Source organism: Cibotium barometz, chromosome 56, assembly GCF_041138505.1.
Source record: "Cibotium barometz isolate CiBa-2024 chromosome 56, ASM4113850v1, whole genome shotgun sequence".
Lineage (NCBI taxonomy): Eukaryota > Viridiplantae > Streptophyta > Polypodiopsida > Cyatheales > Cibotiaceae > Cibotium > Cibotium barometz.
The window spans coordinates 18,568,755-18,586,118 of NC_141101.1; the positions used below are offsets into that span (position 1 = coordinate 18,568,755).

Genomic DNA, 17,364 nt, shown 5'->3' on the forward strand with positions numbered 1-17,364 from the left:
ATGTTCAAGTCAAGATCTTATCTTAGTCTTATCGAAGCATGTGTCATTGGGTTTTCCCTTAAGAGCCATAAATGTAACTTCCCATGTGGATGCGCTAGCTCACCCCTCACGTTCTCACTCCATTATCACCCCGAAATGCTCCTTGCCAAAGGAGTGAGGCGGGAGCTCTCAATGCCTAGATGGAGACAAGAAGAGATAGTCTTTCCGCGCGATAGTTCTCTCTCACTTAGGCAAGCTAAGAAGAGGAAGCTATTGCAAAGAAAACCTACAATCAAACCTATCATGCATATACATCCATCAAGCAAGCAAGAAGAGGGAAGAGGGAGAGCTCATAAGTAAACTATTACAAGGGAATGATTGTGTATTGCTTATTGTCAAAAATGGCTTATATACAAGTGACTAGTTTTCACAATAGGTGACCAAACTTAAAAATGGTCCGACCTCTATTACTAGTCTTAAGTAACTATATACACCAAGTCCGTAGACCTTCCCTATTGGACATTAAGCATATGGTTATGTTCCAGCACCGTCTTACAAAAGTTAAGTACCCGTTTGCATGGGTAAGATGGCAAAGGATCTTACTGTAGGTTGGACAAGCAAAACCATGTTAACCAACGGAGTGGTTAACAGGGTTGAAGAATTTATGCCGATCTACACACATGAAGAGAGGATGATTGGATCTAGTGAAAGTAGATCTAAGGTGGACATTAAGGAGCCAAAAGACCAAGACATATAAGCAGACCAATAGAAAGTCTTTCTTCAATATGCCATGGGTAAGTTGGGATAGTTTGACAAGTTTATAGTACTATTTAGTTATTTAATCTAAGAGCGTGGGCACCTCTAGAATCTCATGCAATACTATCTTGTTGTATGTTAGATGATATTTCATATATGCTCTATAAGTAAAAGATATGAACCATTGTAATAAAGATTTAATGACATACAATATGCATGAGTTTACAAAGTCCATTCTTGAACAACTACGATGGAATGATGGGCTCTCTGCTGCTGCAATAGATCCCATCCTTCTGCATAAGTTACACTCTACAATGTGATAAGTTACCACTATGATGGATGCCCTAAGTTTGGACTACAAAATTCACTGGTATTTCAGTACATTTGGAGATCTGCATGCTCTTATTATACACCACTATAGGGGTGATGTGATTGGAGCTCGAGGATGGTTGTAGAGTCATGTGCTACATGCCTTGTATTTGTCATCAACAATATGATATCATTGTTTTTGTGGAACTCCTTTTACATCTCTATAGCCCTATTCAAAACTCCATGAGAGGTCTTTGCTAGCCTCTCATCGGGCAAATCCTCTCTTACATGCACTAGTGGCTTTGGATTCTCTCCTAGCAAGGTTAGATCTACTTAAGTCTTGGTGTATGAGCTCTGAATTACTCAACTAAGGATATTGCACTTACCAATAATCCCAACTTCAAAAATTACGCAAAAGAAAGTCTCATTGACACATTCAAAACCATGTGTAACATCCATATTATTATCACAAAGGCATGTATATAAAACATTCTTACAACCATAAATAACAACAATAAACCATGATACTGAAGAGGCAAGTATTTCACCTCAAATGTATTCACTATAACATAAGAGGAGTCCAATTTTCGTAGCAGCTCATTTCCCAAAGTATACCAAAATGATAAGAATAAGAATCCAGAGAACTTCCTTGATGTGGGATTTATCTAGCCCCAATCACACCTCCCTCCAAAATCTTCCACTTCAACCTTTCCTGTTGTGCATTCAAAAGGAGCTCCCTTGTACAAACTACATGGCCAACTTATGGTTGCGAGGCCTCTATATAGTTGTTTCCTCTCTAGCTTGCTGTTGAAAATTTTTACCTCGTGTTGCTATGGCTGTACGAACACCTTCAAGCTAATCATACACTATTGCATGGCCATCTAGAACTATACATGTCCTACAATTGTTCTAACATGTCTTTAATTCATTTGGAGCTACCCAAAGAAGCTTGATGATACTATCCATGCGTTGAATAAGTGGTGTGGATGTTTACCAAGCTAATCAAGGGGATTCATTTTGAAGAGTACAAGACTTCAGAAGCTTTTTTGCGAACTCTTGAAGACTCGGAGACTTGGGAGGACTCCATTGAAGACCAAAGACAAGGAAGACCCTTAATAGAGCTACGAAGTGGCAAGTCACAGAACCACGTTACTAAGTCGCCAGCTTGTGATACAGCTTGAATCTCTTGCTTGGTAGGTCGATGACACGGGAAGCTTGTCATATTTGTGTCAGAAATCTTGGTGTGCTAGCTTGTTAAGGTTTCCTGTGATCTTTTCTTGTGTGGCATGATTATTTTATCGCATTGTTGATTAAGTACTATGAGACACGCTCTCCCCCTATTGCAAAAGCTACAGCTTCAGCCTTGTCCTTTAATCAAATCCATGGTCGTAAACCCTGCTTATATCCATCCATAATCACTTTGCTCATACCTATCAATACAGCAGCAAAAAGATTAGGACAGGCACTTCATTGCCAGTGAATTGGGGAAATTTTCACTTGTATTCTTGGTTGTAGAAGTCACATTCCTCTGCAAGATCTCCGAAGTGTGTAAATCAATAAGCAACATGGATACATATAAAGCTGCCCAAAAAGCTGAATGTTGCCATCGTTGGGATAAATGCAACCAATCGCAGATGTATCAGAGTTTTATCCTTGAAGCCATGAAAACCTGCAAAAAAAAAAAACAAACAAACAAACAAAAAAAAAGGATTAGTTTTTACCTTGAAAGGGTTTTAAGAGTGTTTAAAAAGGCAATGTTCTGACCACTACCTGCAGGCTTGGGAGTACTTCGGAGTTGCTACTAGAAAGGTATGAAGCTGCCAAAATTCAACTGCATCACAGGTGAAGACAGGACATATAGTCCTTAACATTTCACAAAATTCAACTGCATCACAGGTGACGACAGGACATATAGTCCTTCAAAAGAGAACCCATATATGTATAAAGCCAGCCCAATCATCAACCCTTAAGAAAGTGATAGTCGTGTACCACCAATGGGCAGCTCATCATTTTTATGAGTCCAAACTGGCAAAAAACATAACGATCCAGTATCTTTTTTCCCAAAATTTCTTTATGAATCTGCCTTCCAAGTGCAAGCGCACCAGGCCAATATCACACAATTTTATACAATGCAGGCTGCCCCCCTTGATTAATCCAGGTGGAAATCCGAGCACGTAATTGGTGAAGCAGCTCCTCCACCACTGGACTTTATCAATCTGTGTTGGAACTTCAGATCCATCAGTCTGTGGTTGTCCTTGGCACGTGTGATATTGAGTTCGCCTTCGAGAATGTCCCCAGATTCATAATCCAATGGTGGGTGTAAAAGAAAGACCTGCATATTATTTTCAAGGTTTAGACCCACACATTTCACGGATGCCAAATGCCAGAATTGAATGGATTTACCCGCCTCACTCCATCTGTGACTTTTCCAGCACCATACCTGCTGGCCCCAGTGAGTAGTTCTGTTTGCACTCGGAGCAGTTGTTAACTCAACTTCATGACTCACTTGGTCACTCGCACTTCCCTGAAACCCCAGAAAAGGCAGGAGTCAAAAGCATGTATAAATTTGAATTGAGAATTCCTGGGAAAAAAAAAAAATTTGACCATATGCTATTGAGAATATTCACACACTTGTATGTCAACAGAGTTTACCTTGAAGTGAACATCGAACCATCCAGCAAAGCCAGAAAGTTTTGACTGGCTCTCCCTTAGTACCATTTGAAAGGGAGAATGAACACTGGCAATATCTTTGAGTGTGGCAGTGCGACAGTCAAACTCCTTCACAATTACAGGCGTTCCAATGATTTGATTTGGATAAAGGTGATTCCACAAAGATGTCTGCCATGATAAAACACACCAGAAGAAGAGATGAGAACCAACACTTAGCCTTTTCAATTTAAAGCTTCACTCATTAATCCATGCTTAAGCTCCTTTTTTATTGAATATTTTACCCTACTCGTAATAGCCAACAGCTATGTAGGTTTCTCAGCTTCGTGTCTCGACTAGAAACCTACAGAACTGTTTTTAAGCACTTGGTAGTTCAATGTTCACAAGCAGGCATTATGGTGAAAAAAGGTTGGCAAAAGTTGACCAGCATTTAACTTGTGTTGACCAACATCGGCCTTCCTTTGACTCAAGTTAACTGACTATGAAACATAGTTGCATTCTGTACTCCTACTCAACCACGTGATCCGTACTGCACTTTCATACCGCACACGTACCATACAGGGCGTTCTGTGTGCCATACAAAATGCACAAGGTTCTATAAATTCCTAGACCTTATTATGCGCCCCCTATGACTCATCCATGCATCCATGTACTTTGCTATGCGGCCTGCACGCATATTGTACACGATCGTATTCAGCATACCACATTTTATATTTTTACTAGTCAAACTAAAAAAGAATGGCGTACTTGACATACCTCAATCTTATCAATACTACTTACCGTACTCATATCCAGCACATATTGTGTGTATCATACCTATCATTTATAACCACCTTGCCATGGAATAGGGTTCTCTCAATGTTTTACCCATCTTTGTTCATTGAGTATGGTATAGACTATGCATGAAGCCAATGGTTTATACCTCTCTGAGTCGTCTGAGATTGAGGTGCTTCCATAAAGCAATGAAAAAGGATAGCTCCTTCCACATACATTTGCATGAGGACATTTCTAGGTAATAGGCTTGACAGATGAGAGCATAAAAGCTGAATTTGTGAGCCCTAATATATAATGAGAATGTAAGTTGGGTATGCAAAAAGGGGTAGCTGTAGGCTGCACTGCCAAGGATGAGGGTGTACCACTGTGAGGCAGCCAACTCAAATGTGAAGCAGGAAGCACCAGGAGCAGGGTTGCAAGAAAATGCCAATAACCAGGAAGGCCCAATTGGCAGGCTGTTTACAGCAGTTTTCCAGCAGATAAAACACCAGCACAGACGTCCAAATGTGAGGACCAGACTCGGGTGGCAAATTTTAAGCAGACATGTCAATAAGCACAGGTGCCCAAATGTGGACCAGAACTGAGCTGCAGGGCATAGCACTTAAGAGGCATTGAAATGCATAAATGCCCTCCAAGAACCAGTGCTAAACAGAATCCCGTTACTCAATTTTTCTCACATTCCCCTCCCTCTGAGCCCTTTATTTCTTCAATCAATCTGCAGACTATTCAGGGAGTCTCTTACCTGCAGGTAGTATTTCCTTTGCTCTTCGCGAAAGGAATCTGTAAGAGCACTCATATCCACACCATAAAAATCTTGAGTATCTTGGGTGAATTCATCCCAATCAGCCATCACATTTTCATAATCCTGCATTTTTAGTTCCCCAAGATCTGATTTCATAGGAGCTACCCACATTCTTGCATGACTAGGGTACCTGCAAGTCCAACAAATGATTTACATCAAAGCAACAATTTCTTGCTAACATTTTTGAAGTTAGAAATTGATCGGAAAAGCATCTTACTCCGGAGTCTTCCTCCTTAGACGCACTAAGCAAGTAGAATCTTGTTCAAATGGAAAGATGCAATAATATGTGAAGACAAGTGCCCGTGCTCAAGTGTCGTAGAATCTTGTGCAAATGGAAAGATGCAATAATATGTGAAGACAAGTGCCCATGCTCAAGTGTCTTGCTTTCGTTCCCAGCGCTGGGTTGATCAACCTAAACTTTTGCATATAATAAGTGATGAACTGAAAATGAAATACTTACAATTATGCCTGCAACATCTAGATTTCTTATGTGTTAACTCTACTGCTAGTCTGGACTGAAACCTGATTTCTCCTTCTCTCCTGGCTTCTCCAAAAGATATGTAGAATGCAGATTTAGGGGTCCTAATTAAAGGAAAAAACCTTGTCCAAGTAACTCCAGTCGGACAGCCTTTTGTTAGCCCTAAAATAATGTCATTAAATTCAGTAAACATGTTCAAACTGGGCTGAAAAGGTACCCAACCGCCAACAGGGTGGCAGTGCAGCGGTATGGGTTCTTGACTTTTGACACGGCCAGGGGGCCAGGGGGTCATGGGTTCGAATCCCTGCTGGCACACCCCTTGGTGCATGGCCGAGGCCACGGAAAAATACCGCCTATGGAGTGGGCACTCAATTGGCACCTACAAGTGTAGAAAAAACTACTACTATCAAAGGATCTACTCAAGGGAAAAAGTAAAAAGGTGCCCAACCCTTGGCCCCTTGACCAGGGTGTTTAGCACATGCTTAGGTTGCCCAAAATTGCTGCAAACCTCCAAATTTCTACACCATTCTGATTTACGACTGATTTTGTCCTGATGCTAACCCTAATTATACACATGCATACATTAACTACCCTGTGCAAGTGTCCTCAACTGTCATGGTACAAGCGTCTAAGGACAGATGCATGTGACATCTCATCCTGCTTGTATTAGAAAAGAGGGGAAATTATCATCTCCAAGCTCCACCTAGATCACGTCCATCTTCAAGTTTTCTATTCGGTTCTTCAATGGATCTCGCAAAATTCTTCTCAATCTACACAAAATCTTCTTGTCAAAGATCAATGTTACACGCTTGGCCCCATCCAATGGAACAAGTACAATCAGATATTTGTTTGATAAATCCCATGGCTCGCTAGTTCGTTGATGTCCACCATAAGCATACCGACAACATAGTGTGCAGGCTAAGCAAAGGCAAGCAATGTTAAGCAAAAGCTCTTGGTGATGGCTCTGGCTATGTTTTTGTATGCGTCTGTTATGGATTGCTGCACATTCTCTTCAACGCAGACCAACGAATCTTCTTCTTCGTGGAATGCTTATCTATGGAGTAACATTGATTTGCCAAAAAGTATTTGATCGGTTTTCAATTTGACAAAGCCACCACATCATGTTCAATTGTGTTACAAAAGTTGAAAGACGTCAGTTTTATGCCGGAACCTCCTCAACAATTTGAAGGAATTCATAGTAGCATGAATGAGAATGAGGTGGAAGACATGATAGAGTCAACAAGAATGGTATCAATCCAGGCTTACAACGAGAGTAGCAGGTCAAGCATGATCTTTAATGATTTGGAGATTGTTTTTGGTTGTCTTGCAAAGGCGCCATCTTTGTTTTTGGCTAGCACTATGGAGGATACTTCGGCACTAGCCTGGAAGTGTCACTACAAGAAATCAGCGTCTTCACCGGCATTCCCGTTCAAGGGAGGTCTAAAATTTCCATCATTTCCTCTGTTTTGTGAGTGTCAATATGGGTTATCTATCTAGGGAATCCCCCAAAATCTGAGGTAAATAATCCCTGTGTGTGTTTTTTTCCCTTTATATGTTTGTATGTATGTGTTTATGTGTCCATGTATGTGTGAAACAATCCTTAGATGGCTTAGTGTGTTTATGTATGTGAATCCCCTCTTATAGCCGTTTTATGTGTGAATGTGATAAGCAATGATGTCATAGGCACTTGCCATGTGTCATTGCCCTAGTGTGTTGTGTCAAAAGATAAGGCTCTAAAGCCTATAAAAGCATTGTACTCCTTGAAAGTTTAACACATCAAACAATAGAAATATTATTCTCACGTTTCTAGCTTTCTCTCTCTGCACACACTACCAAACAACATGGATTTGTTTGATCCCCCATAGTTGTTGCTTCAGCTCTGTGCTAACTAACCATAAACCTAATGCTTCCATCCTCCATAGCTGTTTCAGCTCACACAAACCTAATTTCCCACATGCTTAACCTAAAAAAGTGGATTCCATTAGGTAAAGATTGTGGAGAGGGACATCCCAAAGACGGCCTTCCGCACTGAACGGGCCCACTACGAGTTTGTGGTCATGCCCTTCAAACTGACAAATGCCTCGACAATATTTAACCGCATGATGACGCGTGTGATTAGTGACTTGATTGGAAAGTGTGTCTTCATTTTCTTAGGTGAGATACTGATATTTTCAACTCCAGTTGCGCAACATGACACTAACGTGGATAAATTGATGAAGTTGCTCAAAAGCACTGAGCTTTATGTCAATGAAAAGAAATCGGCATTGATTGGAGTTTTATTTGTTCAAGGTTCATTACCTTGGATACATTATTAGTGGCGAGGGCATCCGATAAGATCCTGCCAAAGTGGCGGAAATCTTGAGTTGGGAGATTCCAAAAACAGCGTATGATACACGGTCGTTTGTGGGGATTTGCCAAGCATATTCCACCCACATCGACAAGTTCTCCGACCTCTCACAACTCTCACAGATCTCCTCAAAGATGTCAAGACCCGTAGGCAGCCCATCCACATGACTCTGCAGGCTTTCAAAGGACCTCAAGTTTACTTTAGAAGAAGCCCCTTGTTCAACGCTTGCCTCATGGGATGATCCATTCCAAGTAATCACCAATGCGCAGCCAGTTACTTACATGTCTCGTAAGTTGATCCCTACAGAGAAGAATTACTCCGTCTATGATCGGGAACTCCTTGCTGTGATTACTCGATATGTGATCGAGAACAACTTGCCATGATCCAAGCCTTGAAGAATTGGAAACATTTCCTATATGGGCACGATTTTGGGGTTTGCACTGATCACTAGGCACTACACTGGCTTTAGACGATGCCAAGTGCAATGGAGTGACCAACAGCACCGCTAGAACCAGATCTTTCAACAATACATAATTGAGTATCTCCAGGCAAGACCAACCCACTGGCCAATGTATTAAGCAAAAAGGAACCGTTTCCTACATTCAATCCACACGGATAGATCTCGTTGGTACAGGACTAGACGAGATGAAACACAAGTATGCAAATTCCAATGAATTCGATACTCAGTGGAAACAAGCATTGGATGCCACAAGACCGTGCCATTTCTTGATTTGGGATGGTTAACTTTTCTACAAAAGTCGACCTGTGCCTTGGAGCAACTTTGGGCAACTATTCTCCACGACACCCATGATGCCTCACTAGTTGTCATAGGGGCATGAACTCAATGTTGGAGAAATCAAGAGGCAATTCTAATGGCCCAAAGTGAGGCGAGACATGTTCACTTATGTGCAACATTATCCAATTTGTCAAAGGTGAAAGCATCGCACGGAAAGAATGGGGGTTTGTTACAACCATTGCCAATTCTCGACGGCCCTTCACAAGATATCTCTATGGATTTTGGGGCAAATTTGCCTCCCAGTCCAGGTAAGCGTAACACACAGTGTTTGCTAATTGTTGATCGTTTGAGCAAATTTGTTTTACTCATTCCTTGGAGATCTAATGTTACTGTCGGAGATGTTGCAAAGTTGTTTATCCGGCACTAGTACCTAGTTCATGGCATACCTAGGACCACTGTACCAGATCACCATGCCAAGTTTACTAATCATTTTTGGAGGGCATTGTTTGATAGTTTTGGTGCTGAGTTGAATTTTTCCAATGCATTCCATCCACAGACGGACGACCAAACAAAGATTTTGGCATTCAACATGCTAAAGTATTATGTCCATGATCAGCAAAAGGTAAGTGGAAACAATGTTTGACTTTGGTTCAAGCTGTTCTGAATGACTCTTTTTCTTTAGCTATTGACAGGACTCCATATGAGGCAGCGTTTGGAAGACCATTCCAGTCAATGTTGATCAAGACGTCGTCTTTAGCACCTAACGCTAACCAATTGACGGAGTCGTACTAGGAGATTTTGGAGTCTATGAAGGATAGGTTGGCCAAAGCACAAGAGGCCTATTTTCGACAAGCCAACAAGGACAGAAGGGATGTGAAATTCTCGGAAGGTGAAACCAGTCTTCAGAAATATAAAGAGCAGTGAAACAAACACTCACACACAAAACACTTCATCACCCATGGGTACCTGGAAAAGGAAACAAACAGGGGGAACTAGAGTGCTCTTGCAAATAGTACAAGGACACCGATTGGCCCCAAAACGCAGTGGCGCCCCTTGCGGTATTTCTTTACTTGATCAAAAATTTGAGTACAAAGTACAACTTGTAGAATCCTCTACCAATAGGATTCCTTATAGCTTCACCCAGGACTTCCAAATAAGAACTCTCGTTATTACAGCAAAGCATTCCATAGAGAAGGCACACCTGTACAAAATCTCCCTGCTTGAAAAGGTCTTCTCCATCTCTACCATGGATCCCTCAAACCCTTTCCCAAACAGCAGTAGGGCTGTACCAAACCATATGTCCTTCGGACTCCTTCCCTATAGTCACAGCTTGCATGTTACCTCGAGAAAACTACAACCTGTTCACATGAATCCAAGGACATTCTTTCCACATGAAACCAAAGACCTGTATCCGATAAACCAAAGACCTGTATCCCATAAACCATAGGCCTGTTTCCTCGATACCAAAGTCCTGTTTCCTCTCGAAAACCCAATGTCCTGTTTCCATGACAGATATACCATCCAAGCACGGTTGCCAAAACCTAGAGAGAGAAAGATAGAAGACGTGTCAAGCAATCCCTGAATACACATGTCCAAGACGAAGAGCAACAACACATCTCTTCCAAGAACATCATCCTATGCATCTTGATCCTCTGTATCCCAATCTCTGAAACAAGGCTTGCAATCCACAATGAGAGAGAGAAAGAGAAAAGCCTATCTCTATTCTCCTGCACCAAAAAGGTTTGGAGAGTAAGGCCTCTTGCCACAGCTTGTGAGGTGACAGTGCTAGAGATGCCACCGGCCATAGCTCCAGACATGCCATCAACCAGGCTCTGATCATGGATCACGGTTCCATGGTAGAGCATCCTCCGGTCCTTCGACTAAGCTCTCTGCGCACCATAGCCCTCTAGCAGAAGCTCAGTAAGAACCTGCACCATAGCCCTCTAGCAGAAGCTCGGTAAGAACCTGCACCATAGCTCTCTGCTGAAAGTTGAAGCCTGGCTGCTTCCACACACGCAGCCACCACACCAGTATGAGGCCTGCTCCACGCTGCAGAGGTTCGCCCATAGCATAGTGGCGCGCATAATCAGCAGCCCATGCGTGCTCTCCGGCCTGTTCCACGCTGCTAAACACTGCCCGCTTGGCTGCTTCCACACGTACAGCCCGCCTGGCGCTTGTTGCTGGCTGTTTCCATACGCACAGCTGCCTGGCACCGGTTGCTGGCTGTTTCCATACGCGCAGCCGCCTGGCACCGGTTGCTGGCTGTTTCCATAAGCGCAGCCGCCTGGCGCCCACACGTGGCCTGCTCCAAGGTGATGCGCCCGCATATACCACACACCATCGCGATCGCTCAAGAGGGGGATGCGCCATACACCATGCACCACACGACAACCACCTCTCCTGGACTCCGCCACCCTTCGCTTAAATAACCAGGATGCGATTCGCTTTCTCCAAAACCCCAAAAGCGATTAGCAAAAACGCATCTTCCAAATAATAATGATTTTTAATCATCAAAGGTCATAAAACCTTATAAACTTTAAAATCCTTTTTTGTCCCCTTTCACACTTGGGCTGGCCACACATATGGGTTTCCTTTTCATATCCAAACTGATGCCTGTTCACACTGTCCATCCCGTGCTCGTGCCCACCTGCTTGTTGTCCATAAATGAAATGAAATGAAATGTTATATTAACGTCTTCAAAAGGCCAAAGTGACCTATGAGACCAAAGTGGACATCTGATACACTGTCTGGAAAAGAAAAGAAAGAACTAAAGGTAAGTATCCGGAAGCAGCAACTAGGGAGAGTGGGAAGCTAATACTACTAGTCAAAATGGGGTACATGAGTACATGGATACATGAATACATGAATATGGGGGAGTACAAAAGTGACAGTGAGTACAATAGTATATGGCTGGAGTGGTAATCATCCTAGGAGCTCTAGCATGGGTCTCTGCCGGATGGCCTGGATATCTGCCATAGTGAGATGCCTAGTCGGACGATCCCGATGCCTTGCAATGATGCTCTGAATCCTCCGATGTAGGCACCGTCTCCGATGTGAGGATCCGCGAGCCCTTGGGCGTCTGGATCTGCCCAACTAAATAGCTCTCTCAACTAGAGTCCCACGGGGTGCCCACTGCTGGGCCGGGTAGTACCTCTAAAGAAGTCAGTAATCTCTCTGTGTGGACTCCCTGCCAGTCGGGCATCTGCTCCTAATAATGGACTCTCTCAGCCTGCGGATCTGCAGGAGATAAAAACCCAAGCATCGCTGATCACAATAGTCCATGACTCTAGCCAGTGGTCCAAATCCCTCTCTGAAAAGGCAATGGTAGCGCCCTCGAATCTCATAATATGCTGTGCAGCGACAGATGTAGTGCTCCTCCGTCTCTGGCTCTATCCAAAAAATCTGACAAATCCTGTCCCCTGGAGGTATGCCTCTAAATCTGCCTGTCTCTATCTCTAACTGATGTGAAGAGGTGCGGATCTACCCAATGGCACACCTCAATCCATGAGACAGATGGGTATCCATGTAGCTCGGTCTAAGTATAGAGCCATCCTCAATGGTGCGGAGAAGATGGTCTCTATAGAAAGCCATCTTCATCCCCAACTCCTGTGAGGGCTCTAGCCAGGTCCTCCTAGTGTCCAACTGAATGAGGTCTTGTCTGATGACTCTACTAATCTCAGAATTTGTCAAGGTGAGAGAGGGTGCCTCCAGAGAGTACTGGAAGGGTGGAAGTCTGTCTAAACTGAACCCATGGAGGTCAAACCAGGATGCTATCTACGCATACCAACATGAAGTGTCTCCCTCCATGGCTAGCTGACGAGAGGACTCTAAAGCAAGTCATGCATACTGGTGTCGGGGAAGCTCCCAGGTGCTATGAATGTAGGACACTGATCTGGCAAGAGCCTCGACTACGATTGTCAAATCCCCATAGGACCTCCTCGTAGAACGCTCCTGGTACGAGACTCGAAACCTGCAAACAAACCAAACAAACAAGAAGGGGGTGCAGGCCTGACTCACCTCCCAACCACGACAGTCGTGGACAAGCCCACAGACTTAGCTGTCCCCACCGAGCCACGAGCTGAGCTAATTCCGCTGCATGAAGCAGGTGCACGTCTGCACTAGATCCAGGCTCCTGACCATAGAGCTCTCACAAATCACGCGAGACTCTATATGACTAATGACTAACCTTGGCCACCCTTTTATAGGCTCTTGGCTGGTCATCGGGTGTCCACACTTGGACGCTCGCCCGTCCATACTTGGGTGCCCGCCCGTTAGTCTATCCCTATCTCAGCTCGCCAATCAACCTGCCTAGCTCCAAGCTTCCCCAAACCTCGAAGCTATTCTTGTGTGCGTGTAGCACACGGTAGATACACACTGTGCACATGACATACTCCCCTTCCTCTAAGAGCTCACTCCTGAGCTCACTAAAAAGCCAGGGTAATCTCTCTGAAGAGTAGTCAATGTCTCCCATGTAGCGCCCTCCTCAACATGATTCTTCCACTTGATCTTGCATTCCGTGATAAGCGTATTACGCAACCTTCTTTCACGAAATCCAAGAATCTTTTCAGGTTCGTGTGGAACAAATGTCATGTGCCCGACATCTATGATTTCTTGAGGAGTAACTAACTGGTCTGTTCCACCCAGTACTTCCTTAAGTCTACTGACATGAAATACAGGATGAACTTTAACATGAGAAGGCAAATCCAATTCATATGCAACTGAACCAATCCGTCGTGTAATACGAAATGGTCCACAGTATCTAGGGGATAATTTCGGAGATCGACCTGTCCGTTAAGTCTCGGAATCTTTCGCAACTCGCAAATACACCATCGTTCCTTCATAGAACTCTCTGGGTGAACGATGTCTATTAGAATAAAATCTGTCTCGGTCTTGAGCACTTCTAATAGATTCCTTCGCAACTTGTAACATTTCTTGCATATCATGCAAAAAATTACGTGCTGCATCATGCTGAAGTCCTGAGAATCCCACTCTAACACGTGATCTAGGTTGAAACCCATACATAAGCATGAAAGGACTAAAACCTGTACTCGTATGCTTAGTACTGTTATATGCAAATTCTAACATAGGAATATAATCCTCCCATGAACTCTATCTTTTGGATACATATGCTGCGCATCAGTCTAGCTCTCGGCACTGTGTCAAAGGCCTTGCGGAAATCCATAGTAGAACCTCCTCCCATGTGCTCTGCCCTCCTCAATGATAGCCCTGAGGGTAAAGATATGATCCAAAGTAGAGAATCTCCTGAAACCAGCTTGTCCCTGAGCTCGGATCCCTTGTCTCTCTGCCCATCTGCTCAACTCCTGCTCAAGAATAGAGGCATATAGCTTGGCCAGCGAGTGACCAATCATAATGGTGCGGTAGTTAGTCGGCAGGCTCGGATCTCCAGACTTGAGTACCGGCACAATCGTGGAAGTACTAAAAGTCCCAGGAAACCCCTCACACATGGTCTATGCAGCGCCCAAGGGGCAATCTCCATATATGATTCTAGATGAGGACATATGGGAGCTCTCCAGGGAGTACCAGACCTCCTTCTTTGACACTTCGGAGGAGATGTTGAGAGAGATAGATGTGGAGGATATGTGTTTGACCCGGAGATCACAGGATGAGGTGGAGTGTATTGAGTATGGGAGATACCTCTTGGAGATGGGGACTGCACATGGGCTGGCCATTTTAAATGGCCTAGAGAGGTATCCACTTGCCAGTGGCTTTACTTGCTTTCCACAGAGACATGGGGCCAGCACAGTGGATTATGTTTTAGCCTCGCCAACCTTCATCCCGAGTATCCAAGATTTTGCGACTGGCCCAGGCCCATCGGAGTTACGGTGGATCATGGACTTCTCTCCTTTACGGTGGATTTTGAGATGTGCTGGGTGGAAAGTAACATATAGCAATGTATAGGGGTCTACCCTCATCTGCCCTCACTCTGACCCACATGTACCTCGCGCTCTCATCACGGCGCATAACATGGATGAGTGGCTGAAGCTCCTCTCTAAAAAGAACTACAACTCCTCCAAATCCGCGACCACCATGCTTTGAACGGGCCTCCTGTCTACAAGTCGTCTCCCATCTGTATCCCGCCACTCTCGGTAATGTGCTGCCTAGGGCCTGATGTGTCTCCGAGTAGAAGATGATGTCCTTATCTCTGAAGCTGTCCTCAAAGGCCCCCACATCCAATCTCAATGCTCCATTGCAGTTCCATTCTGCAAGTCTCAGACTGGTCCCGTAGGTCTCGCACCGTCAAGTGGTGCGTCTCTTGCGTCTCTCTAGTATCACCACTCTGCCTCCTCTGTAAAATGCTAGCTTCCCTTTTTCTCTGGCTGCCCTAATCTCCGGCATGCACTCCCTCATATGTGCTAGCTGTGCCAAGGTGAGGTCATCTCCTAAAAAGATGCCCGTTTTCTTAAGGGCGGAGCGCTTGGCCAAGAAATCCTTCTTGGCCTCCAAGGTGGGAAAGCGTAAAATGAGAGCTCTCTCCTTCAGGCTCTCTCCTCCATTCTTGTCTTTCTTGCCCACTCTCCGAGCCCCCGTGTGTGTAGGCCTCGAAATGCCCATGCGTGTGTATAAATCTTTGGCTTCCTCCTCTACATTGTCACTGTCCTTAAGACCCGTGATCCGCACATGAAGTTCCCTTGTCTTTCTTCTTTGTTCCTCCTCAATGGTTAGGTTGATAATCTTCGAGGTAGATGTGCTTTCGGCCTCCTTGTTCTTACCTTTCTTGACCACTTCTATCCATTTCTCCGTTTCATCTACTTGCTTTTGCATCTTCGTGAGCACCTCCACCCACGAGGAGGTCTCCTGGGCCTTCTTTTCTTCTCCCTCTTTAAGTGTTCTCACTTGGGCCTTGATGGTGTTCAGCTCCTCCATCATGACGGGCTGAATTTCACCTTCCTCAAGCTTACGTTGAGCACGTGCTTCTTCTATCTCCTTCTTGAGATTTGCGATCTCTGCATCTTGGGCTGCTATCCGTGCTTCAAGCTTCTTGACTTTGTCAAGAAGGCTCCGGTTGACCATATTAATTGCATTGTCCGTCTCTTTCTTGTGTTGTTGGATGGCTGCCTTGATCAAGTCTTCAATGTCGATCCTCTCCATCTTGTCTTGGGCTGAAAAAGGCTGGTTTCTAGTTAAAAATTAATTAACCCTTGGCCATAGGAAGAGCTCCGTGCGTGTCTGCGGCACTTCCCACGGAGAGCGAGGCCAGAGGGGGCTGTTGCGAAGAGAGAGAAAGATAGGCAGCAGGTGGGAGAGGGAAGCAGGCGGGGGGGGGGGGGGGAGAGAGAGAGAGAGAGAGAGAGAGAGAGAGAGAGAGTGAGTGGCGGGAGGGGGCTACGAGGAGAGAGAGAGAGAGATGGCCGAGTCCTTTTGGGGCGAGCAGAGAGAAGAGAAGAGCTTGTGGGGGCGTAGTGAGAGAGAGAGAGAGAGAGAGAGAGAGAGAGAGAGAGAGAGAGAGAGAGAGGCGGGAGAGGGAGGCGACCCAGGTTCGAAGAGAGAGAGAGAGAGAGAGGGCAGCAGGCAGGAGAGGGAGGCGACACAGGTTCAAAGAGAGAGAGAGGGAGGCGACACAGGTTCGAAGAGAGAGAGAGGGCAACAGGCGAGGCAGCAGGCGGGAGAGGGAGGCGACACAGGTTCGAAGAGAGAGAGACTAGAGTGTGTATGTAGCAGGTTTGAAGAGAGAGGGCAGCAGGGGCAGCAGGCGGCACCAGAGAAAAACACAGGGTCGTAACAGAAGGGGATTGAGTAATCTCCGGATTATGGAACAAACGTTGAAACAAGTCGGCAAGCGATGCCTAAAGTTATCATTTCGAAGTTTCGGACCTTTCCCATTCTGAAGAAGATCACCGAGGTGTCCATGAAGTTGAAGTTACTTCTAGCTAGACTATGCATGATGTGTTTCACTGTTTCTTGGTTGAAGCACTATGCAGGACCTCCCCCCACATATGTCCAAGATAAACCGGAACCTAATATTGTCGACAAAGCCAAAGTGATGGTTCCAGAACAAATCCTTTTGCACCGCTTCAAGCATGGCTCACGCTGTAAAGATCACCAATCCTTCACAAAGTCTTGGGACCAAGGGATGCATGAAGCAGTTGGCTTGACAAAAACTTCTTTGAAGATTATCCAACATTATTAACAAACTATTTGGAGGCTATGCAGCTTCCGTCAAGTTACACAGAAGGGGATGTCACGGGCATCCCGCACTTGGATGCCACATGGCCATATCTTTGCACCAAGTGCAAATCTTAGAGTGGTAATTGGCCCTTTGTGAGTCCTTGTCCGGGACAAGTCAACTAGGGATCTACTGTAGAGGGTCATGGTCAATTGTGCATATGTAACCCTCTGGAATGATGTAGACATGTAACGGACATTTGTTGGGCTTCCAGCCGGATGCACAGGCACCAATCTAGGCCAAGAAATAGGCTTTGTAGAAGACTATCTCATGGACAGCCATGTAAGGCTTGTCCAAGAGCCACCAAGGAGGCCAATGATGTGAAAGCTAG

General features: G+C 44.8%; 2 protein-coding genes across 3 annotated transcripts in view; both read right to left on the bottom strand.

The window, feature by feature from the left end:
* Positions 1-1,487: 1,487 nt before the first annotated feature.
* LOC147606981 (protein arginine N-methyltransferase PRMT10-like) overlaps positions 1,488-17,364 on the bottom strand; it is a 30,462-nt gene continuing 14,585 nt past the window's right edge. For both annotated transcript variants that reach the window (XM_086790969.1, XM_086790968.1), the window contains exons 4-8: positions 5,228-5,417; positions 3,697-3,882; positions 3,485-3,568; positions 2,815-3,376; positions 1,488-2,713 (exon numbers count right to left, since the gene is read on the bottom strand). In XM_086790969.1, coding sequence (XP_086647095.1) covers positions 3,194-3,376; positions 3,485-3,568; positions 3,697-3,882; positions 5,228-5,417 — 643 coding nt within the window. In that variant the 3' untranslated portion in view covers positions 1,488-2,713; positions 2,815-3,193. The remainder of the gene's footprint in view (positions 2,714-2,814; positions 3,377-3,484; positions 3,569-3,696; positions 3,883-5,227; positions 5,418-17,364) is intronic.
* On the bottom strand, positions 14,974-16,072 carry LOC147606982 (uncharacterized). Its single transcript, XM_086790970.1, has one exon. It carries the CDS (start codon positions 15,956-15,958, stop codon positions 15,107-15,109), a length of 852 nt encoding a protein of 283 aa, XP_086647096.1. The 5' UTR covers positions 15,959-16,072; the 3' UTR covers positions 14,974-15,106.

Bases quoted from the DNA above. Each gene is read 5' to 3' on its own strand.
- LOC147606982 (XM_086790970.1), bottom strand. From the start codon at position 15,958: ATGGAGAGGATCGACATTGAAGACTTGATCAAGGCAGCCATCCAACAA.